Genomic DNA, 8,753 nt, shown 5'->3' with positions numbered 1-8,753 from the left:
AAAAGAAAAAAAAACCTAGTTTACTTGTGACTAACTGGTTTTCTTAAATTTTAATCGAAACCCTAATTGTAACAATGGAATTGTAAAATCCCGCACATTTTTCTTAAAATTCCTTTTATTTGAAAATTATTACTTTCTAATAGCCTTACTCCCCAATCACACCACAATAAGTGCAAATAAACATAGAATCAAGGGTTTTTCCTTTCGTTTCCAAGTTATCGTAAATCAGGATTTTTACGTCTTTTCGTAGTGTGATTAACCGGTACGGAGTGTGTACTACATTTGGTGATTAAGAGTGAGTTTTAGATGATATTAAGTGTGTGATTAGAAGTGATGATAATAAGTTAGGGAATTATAAGATAAAACCCTAGTATGCGCGATTTAAGGCAAAACGGGTTGAACCGACAGGTACCGTTTCTTATCGGGTAAACACACCACTTGTCCCATACTTTATTACCTTAATCTTCTCATTTTATTTCAGCTAATTAACCCTCAAAATATCTCATACATCAGCCACAATATTTGACCAAGAAAACAAGAGAAAAGAAAAAAAAATTGACTTCCAATCACAAGGTGACACTTGTCACCTTTGACCCAAATTCGTTTTTAACCTTCTTGAAGCATCATTGAGCCTTCATTTTCTGCCTACCAGCCGAGAGAGAGAGGAAGAAAAGCCAAGAGAAAGAAACCACAATCCATCTTGAGTTTGATCAACTTAAGTGAGAAAACAAGAAAGCTAAACCGATTAATCACTAGTTTGGGAGTTTGGGAAGCTTAAGGAACCAAAAATTTCAAGGAGAAGTGGAGGATCCTTCTTGCAAGCTCTTGTCTTGAGGTATAATGGCTGATCAACCTTTCTTTCTCCATGAATCATGATTAAGTTGGGTATTAATGTTAGAATTGTGCTTGTGATGCTTGTTTCAAATGGTTTTGATGATTGGAGTGATGAATTTTGAGTTAGGGTTTTGATTGATTCACTTATATTTCTTGTGGGTTAGGTGTTATATGCTGTATATATTTGGTATATCATCTGTAAAGGAGACGCCTAATGATTCGCTAATCTTGCAAGGCTTTGATCTTAAGTATGGTTAGAATACTTGTAAGATCAGTGCATAAGGTATAATTAGGGTTTCCGTCTTAGAGAGTGTCCGGCATAAGGTTCCGTGGCTTTCAGCCGTTGCTCGGCTATGGCGGCCCTCCGGCCGATTGCTGGGGGGCGACCATCTCATTCGGTGGATTTCCAAAAAAAGTCCTTTTCTGACCTCTTCTCAGGAAATTCTTCTCAGCCGGCGTTGAAGCTTCAGGCGATGGCGACCACCCACAAGGGTGAGCCGGCAATGTTGTTTTCGAAGGAGGACCTGGATGTTTTAGCGTCCCCATACAGATTTGCGCTGGTAGGCAAGTTCTCACGGGGGCGCCCTAAGCTGGAGGAAATCCGCAAGTTTTTCAGTACGTTAGACTTGAGAGAGAAGACTACGGTGGGTCTCATGGATTCCAGGCATGTTGTTATTCATATGGGCAACGAGGCTGATTTCCTTAGAGTCTGGGCGCGAGGAATTTGGTATGTTTCAGGGTTCCCAATGCGTGTGTTCAAATGGTCTCCAGCTTTCCATGTGGACAAAGAACCTTCAGTTGTTCCTGTTTGGTTTCAACTTCCCAAACTGCCGCTACATTATTTTCAAAAGGAGGCGATTTTTCAGATTTCTTCGGTCCTCGGTATCCCGTTGTTCGTCGATGCCGCAACTTCGGCTGTGGCAAGGCCAAGTCTTGCTAGGGTTTGCGTCGAAATTGATTTACTCCAGCCACGGCCATCTCGGATCTGGATTGGTAATGGGAACTATGATGGTTTCTGGCAAGATCTGGTCCCAGAAAATATTCCCAAATATTGCCCACATTGTTTTCGGCAGGGTCATGGAGTGGATGACTGCCATGTTCGCAATCCTGCGCTGCAGCCTCCTAAGGTTGAGGGTCAGCGACGTGACAGGCAGCCCATGGCAGCGGAAGGTGGACCTAGGCAGCGTGAGGAGGCAACACAGGAGGGTGATTTTTCGGAGGGGCCTGTTGTGGTCATGGAGGCAGCACAGGGGGGTGGCAGTGCGGAGGGGTCTGCTGTGGCCAAGGAGGTCGTACAGGGGGGTGGCAAATCGGAGGGGCCTGCTGTGGCCAAGGAGGCAGCACAGGGGGGTGCTAATGAGGAGGGGCCTGCTGTGGCCAAGGAGTCACAAGGGGTGTGGATAGAGGTAGGGGTAGAGCGGGTGGCAAATGGAGCAGTGGGTCAGAACCAGGGTATCGGTCATCAGATGCCCCTAATCAATGAGGTCATTGGGGAGGGTTCAGAAGCGCCAGGAGGTGAACCGATGAAATCCATTGACATGCAGGCGCATGCCAGGCGGAATGAGCAGGAATCAGAACCTGGGTTGGAGCAGGTCCGAAGCGGTCGAGAGGTGGAACAGCAGGGCGTGGCGAGTGATAGTTGTGAGGAAGAGTTCGAGGATGATTTTCACACGATGGCAGGTTCTTTATCGCCCAGGTTGGTGTTCGTGCGTGAGAGGGAAGCAGTTAGCACATTGGATGCACTAAACATTGAGGAGTATACTGGGCAGGACAAGTCGGGAAAAAAAGCAAAGGGGTTACGGGCTCGTTTCAAGTCGGACAGACAATTGCGGTCTACCACCGCAACCAATAACTCTTTCCAGGTACTTCGTAATGATTAATACACTATTATGGAACATTAGAGGAGTGTCTAAGCTCCCAAATTTACGGAGATTAAAAAGCATTATTAAAGAGAAGGGTGTTCAGTTTGTGGCAATTTCTGAGCCAAAATTAGAGGCGTCGCGAGTTGAGGATATTAGATTGAAACTTGCTTTTGATTTTGCACATGTTAATGATTTGGGAGATTTATGGATTTTATATAAGTACCCTTTCAATTGTTCAGTGTTGGGTAATTCTACTCAGCACATTTCGTTAATGGTATCCCACCCGTGGCTACCGGGCTCTATGATTTTTTCCTTTGTGCATGCTGCGTGTACGGAGGAGGGGCGGAGGGAGCTATGGGCGAACCTCCTGTTGGATAAACCACAGGCATTGCCGTGGTGTATAGGGGGTGATTTCAATGTTATTGTGGAAGCTTCGGAAAAGAAAGGGGGGAGACCTTTTGCGGTGTCGGAGGGGGTGGACTTTTTGGCTTTCATGCAAGATGCAGAGGTTTTTGATGCGGGCTGCTCAGGGTCCAGCTTTTCGTGGTGTAACAATAGGAGGGGGAGAGCCAGGATTTGGAAAAGGCTTGATAGATTACTCATGAATGGGGAGATGGCAGAAGCGGTTTCAGTGATTTCGGTGGTTCATCTTGCACGCCATCCTTCTGATCATGCCCCGTTGCACGTTTCTTTTGCGTCGAGGCTTGACAATGGGGCACGGCCTTTCAGATTTCTAAACATCTGGACTACCAAACCTGAGTTATTGGATGTCATCAGGGGAGCATGGGTTGTTGATGTGCATGGGTCTCCATTACGAGTTTTATGTTTAAAACTCCAGGCAACTCGGAGGGCAATTCAGCTTTGGAATAAGCAGAAATTTGGGTCAGTTGGTAATGCTGTTCGGGAGGCAGAAAACAGGTTAGCAAGGATTGAAGGGTCAGTGGAAACATCTAGGCTGGAGGAGGAGGATCCGGCAGAACTAAATATGGCTCGGGCAGATCTTAACAGAGCCCTGGCAGTGGAGGAACAATTCTGGAGGCAGAAGGCGAGAGTAAAATGGCTGGGGTGTGGGGATCGGAACACCAGATTTTTTCACGCCGTGGTTAAACAAAGGCGGGTGCAAGGGGCGATACATAGGGTGAAGGATTCTAATGGGTCTTGGGTGGACAGGGATGAGGACATTGCACAGGTTGCGGTGGAGTATTTTTCGAATCTCTTTTCAGGGCCGGTGGATACTGGGGGTGGTGATCTAATGCATCTGATTCCTAAGCTGGTTTCAGACGAGGAGAATGAAAGGCTGGCAGCTATACCTAGCATGGAGGAGATTCGGCATTTGGTGTTTTCTATGGATGGGGAAAGTGCTGCGGGGCCTGATGGGTTTACAGGGAAATTTTTCTCCTTTGCATGGGAGGTTGTGGCTCAGGATGTGTACAAAGCGGTAGTGAGTTTTTTCTGTGGGAGTCACCTGCCAAAATTCCTCACCTCCACTTCAATAGTGTTACTGCCTAAGGTGTCGAACCCTCAAGATTTTTCAAATTTTAGACCCATCAGCCTATGCAATTTCTGCAATAAGTTGTTATCAAAGTTATTGGTGAGTCGCATGGCCTTGGTTTTGCCAAAGCTGATATCCCCCCAACAGACGGGGTTTGTCAAGGGCCGAAGCATTTCTGATAACTATCTGCTGGCTCAGGAGCTCATGGCATCTATAGGCAAGAAGGCGCGAGGGGGGAACGTTGCTCTTAAATTGGACATGACTAAGGCGTATGACCGGATGTCGTGGTTCCATGTTATCTCCATGTTACGAGCTTTTGGTTTTTGTGAGCAGATTATTGATATGATTTGGCGCCTGATCTCGAATGTTTGGTTCTCCATTATCATTAATGGGTCTGCACAGGGGTTTTTTAAATCTAGTCGTGGATTACGCCAGGGTGACCCACTTTCGCCTGTGTTGTTCGTCATTGGCTCGGAACTACTCTCGCGAGGTTTGAATGAGCTAGCTAGTCGTCGGAATTATATAGGGTTTAGGGGCCCAACCGGCTGCCAGGCCATTACTCACCTTGCTTTTGCTGATGACATCCTGGTATTTACAAATGGGTCTTCAATGGCGCTTCAGCAAGTGAAACGAGTGATTGAGAAGTATCAACAATCTTCTGGTCAGTTGGTCAATCCCCAGAAGAGTGGATATTTGGTACACCCGTCTATTTCCCCGTCGCGGAGGAGGGTGATTGAGAGGCTTACTCATTTTTCAAGGCAGGATTTTCTAATAAGGTACCTGGGTTTCCCGTTGTACTCAGGAAGGGGTAAGGCAGCGTATTTCGGTGAGGTGTGTCAGTCGGTTGTGGCTAGGGTGATGTCTTGGAAGTCAAGGTTGTTATCCACAGGGGGAAAGTTAGTCTTGATAAAGCATGTGCTCTCGGCAATTCCTGTCCATTTGTTGTCGGCCGCGGTGGGTTTCGGTTCGGTGTTCAGGCAAATTGAGCAGGTATGTGCAAGGTTCCTTTGGGGGTCGTCAGGGCAGGTGTCAAAATTCCAATGGATAAGTTGGCCTCAATTGTGTCTCCCCGTTGATGAGGGAGGTGTGGGAATCCGAAAACTTAGTGAGGTTTATTCGGCTTTCTCTTGTAAGTTGTGGTGGAACTTACGGGCAGGCACATCTCTCTGGGCCGAGTTCATGCGGGCGAAGTATTGCAAGGGGCAGCATCCGTGTCAGGTGGAGATAAAAAGGCAGGATTCGATGACTTGGAAAAGAATGGTGAACATCAGTCGGCAGACGGAATTATCCATGGTCTGGTTGGTAAAAGGGGGTTCATGTAACTTTTGGTATGATAACTGGTTAGGGAGTGGAGCTTTGTGTCTTAAAGTTCCGGTTATGCCGGAGTTATCGTTTCGGGATTTCATTTCGAATGGGTCCTGGGATTGGCAAAGGCTTAGATCAGTAATTCCGGCTGAGCTGATTTACTCATTTTCCCAACAACCGGTTCCGGAGGGGGAAGAGCAGGATGAGCTGGTTTGGCGTCACACGGCGTCAGGAAGGTTTTCTCTAGCGTCCGCTTTTCAGGAGGTTCGTCGCGCAAGTCATTATTCCGTTCTGCACTCTCGGGTATGGCATTCTTGGCTTCCGCTCAAGATATCTTTCTTCATGACACGATTGCTTTTGGGGAAATTACCGGTGACGGCCGCCTTGGGAAGGGTAGGGGTTCATTTGGCTTCAAAGTGTCTTTGTTGTTTGGAGGGGGCGGAGGAGACACTTGATCACGTCTTCTCAGAGGGGGATATTGCGAGTGAAGTTTGGGAGTTTTTTGGTAGGATTGGGGGGGTGTCACGGCGGGGGATTTCTGTTCGGTCTTGGCTTGCGGCTTGGTGGATGGCGCATCCAAGGGCGGAGGAGGGTCGTTTTCTGTTTGGAATTATTCCTAGTTTTATTTGCTGGCACATCTGGAAGGGGCGTAATAGGGCATTTTTTGAGGGGGTTCCGATGAGTCATGCAAAGGTTTGCCATGACATCCTTCAGGATCTGGAAGGGGTGGCCGAAGGAAAATTTCATCAACGTGTGGGGAGGAACGTTCTATTTCAGTTTCTGGGGGGACTAGCAACCTCGCCCCAGAGATTTTATGCTCAAGCGGTAAGCTGGCGGGCGCCTGAGGGGGGAACGCTGATTTTGAACACTGATGGTTGCGCGAAAGGAAATCCTGGAGCTAGTGGTGGTGGGGGGGTGTTACGAGATTCATTAGGGCTGCCGCTTTTTGCGTTCTCGGAATCTTTCGGGGTAACAACGAGTCTACGGGCAGAAGTTCTGGCCCTGGCAACGGGCCTCCGTCTTTGCAGGCAGAGGGGATATACAGATGTTACCATTCAGGTGGACTCTCAGGTGCTGGTAGGGATTCTGCAGAGAAGGGTCCAGTGTCCATGGCAGGTTCGTGTTGTGGTCGAACAGATTTGGGGTTTGATCCCGGACGCGGGCCAGGTTTCGCATTGTTATAGGGAGGCAAACAGGGTGGCTGATAGGCTGGCAAACGTGGGCGTTTCTCGACAGATACAGAGCATTATCACTTACGAGAATTTTGATGAATTACCAGCTTTGGCGCGTGGTGAAATTCGTTGTGATAGGATAGGAATACCGTCCATTAGGCGACGACAGTTAAAGCGGAACACTAGGCTAGGCTAGGTTGGACGTTTGTACACTTTTTTGATGGAATAAAGCATATTTCATTTGAGAAAAAAAAAAAAATATATCATCTGTAAAGGAGAAAGTAGTAGTAGTTTTAAGGTAAAAATCTGAATTATAGCTTGAATATAACAAAATTCCAGATTTCTGGAAATTGTAGTTTCAGTTCTGCCCGGTTCCAGTTCATTGTGTTAGAGGCCGAATTAGGCTTAGCATAAAACATGAAAGTTGTATAGAATGATGTTTTATAGTGTCCTGAAAAATTTCAACTCAATCGGAGCAACGTAGCCTGTGAAAAGACAAACATACCCCTGACTCTCATAGGTTTAGTCCAATGGACAATTTTGATATTTTAAAACACTAACCATGTCTGTTCACCCTGATGTGTCCTGAATTAGCATTTACCAAAAACATTAAAGTTGTAGTACTATGTCTTAGCTTTCCAACGCCCTGGAATCACCTCTTTTGGACTTCGGTAGCCTGAGTTATGGTTGTTTACGTGTAGTGCGGTTAACGAGCCCGAATGTGAGATTCTGGTTCTGTAAATGGCAATTTTGACTTAGACGCACTACAAAATGGACTGAGTGGTCTTCATCAAAGTTGTAGGCCTTTGTCTTAGCTTCGAAATGGTATAAATTTCACCCCAATCCGATAATCGTAGCCTCGGTTGTGTCCGTTACGCAAAACAACATCAAATCTGTCTTTTGTTTCTTGACTCAACCTTCATTTCCGCACATGCTCTTAGCTTGATTTTGTACTTGAATGACTTGGAGCCTATGGAATGGCTATTGAAATGAGATGATTTTGTGTATGACTTTGGGATTGATTGAGGAAAAGAATGAAGCCATAAATGGCTGGAAAATGGGTCAATACAAAGGGCGTGCTGCCCAAATTTACGCTCAAGAACTGGGTAGATATATTTGCGACCTGAATAAGGCTTGAGAGCGAATACCACGTGAACCATCTAGGGTATTTACCTCTTCTTTTATCGAGATATATAAGTTAGAATTCGGCCGAAACTTGTACCCTTGGAAAAATGAAATTTACGACTACTAGAAATACGTTTTCTTTGCCACTTCGACTCAAATAGCGATTTTAAAGTTTTACAAGTAAGCATAAGTTTTACAAATATTTTACTTATGTCCTTTGATTTAAATGTACTCTTTTCACTACCAAAACCATATTTATACTTTGTACTAGTACGTATTCGAATTTTCTTTGAATCACTTAAATCTTTGATGGTTGAAGCATAATGTGTTCTTTTGATTATATTAGGGTTCCTTGGTGATTGAGGGTGTTATCCGAAAGGATATTTTGGACGTTATTTTGCGTAAATAGGTGAGTGTTCCTTGTTTGTTTTATTTTCGTTGACTATGTGGCTTGATCTTGATTATATGACTTGCTATGAACGAATGATAACATGTTAAATGTTTTCAATGATTGCTTAAAATGAGTTTTCTAGACGAGTGTGTACTTTATCACACTCGACCTAAATGAATGTGAAATTTTCAATGATTAAATAATTAAATGCCAGTTGCGCATGAATGTAAGCCGTTTGGCTGAACTGGGCCCTTGCCCTTCGTTACTGATCGACTTGAGCCAGAAGCGGATTCGGTCAGGCGATTTAGTGACCCTGGGTGAACGTTTGGTATATTCGAGTATTACCTTGTTGTCGGGTGGAGCCTGGCCAACGTCCAGGAGGGGGTGAATGAAATGAATGAACGAATGTCAATGCAAATGAGGGGTTTTACTTATCGAAATGCATTTTCAAATGATTGGAGGAATAAGGGAATGAAAGGAGAATGAACGAATGGCTCCCTGTGAGCCCGTATCCTTTTAATGAATGTTATTATTGCTTTATATTGTCATGTTTCTTGAATTACTTGCTATCT

The 8,753-nt window shown here is 45.4% G+C and overlaps 1 protein-coding gene across 1 annotated transcript; it reads left to right on the top strand.

Moving 5' to 3' along the window:
* The first annotated feature begins 1,187 nt into the window (after positions 1–1,187).
* On the top strand, positions 1,188–6,861 carry LOC113769241. Its single transcript, XM_027313707.1, has 2 exons — positions 1,188–2,629; positions 2,736–6,861. The coding sequence occupies exons 1-2, from the start codon at positions 1,188–1,190 to the stop codon at positions 6,859–6,861; spliced, it is 5,568 nt and encodes a 1,855-aa protein (XP_027169508.1).
* The last annotated feature ends 1,892 nt before the right edge of the window (positions 6,862–8,753 follow it).

Source organism: Coffea eugenioides, chromosome 4 (assembly GCF_003713205.1).
Source record: "Coffea eugenioides isolate CCC68of chromosome 4, Ceug_1.0, whole genome shotgun sequence".
Taxonomy (NCBI): domain Eukaryota; kingdom Viridiplantae; phylum Streptophyta; class Magnoliopsida; order Gentianales; family Rubiaceae; genus Coffea; species Coffea eugenioides.
This window is presented reverse-complemented; position numbering and strand designations above follow the sequence as displayed.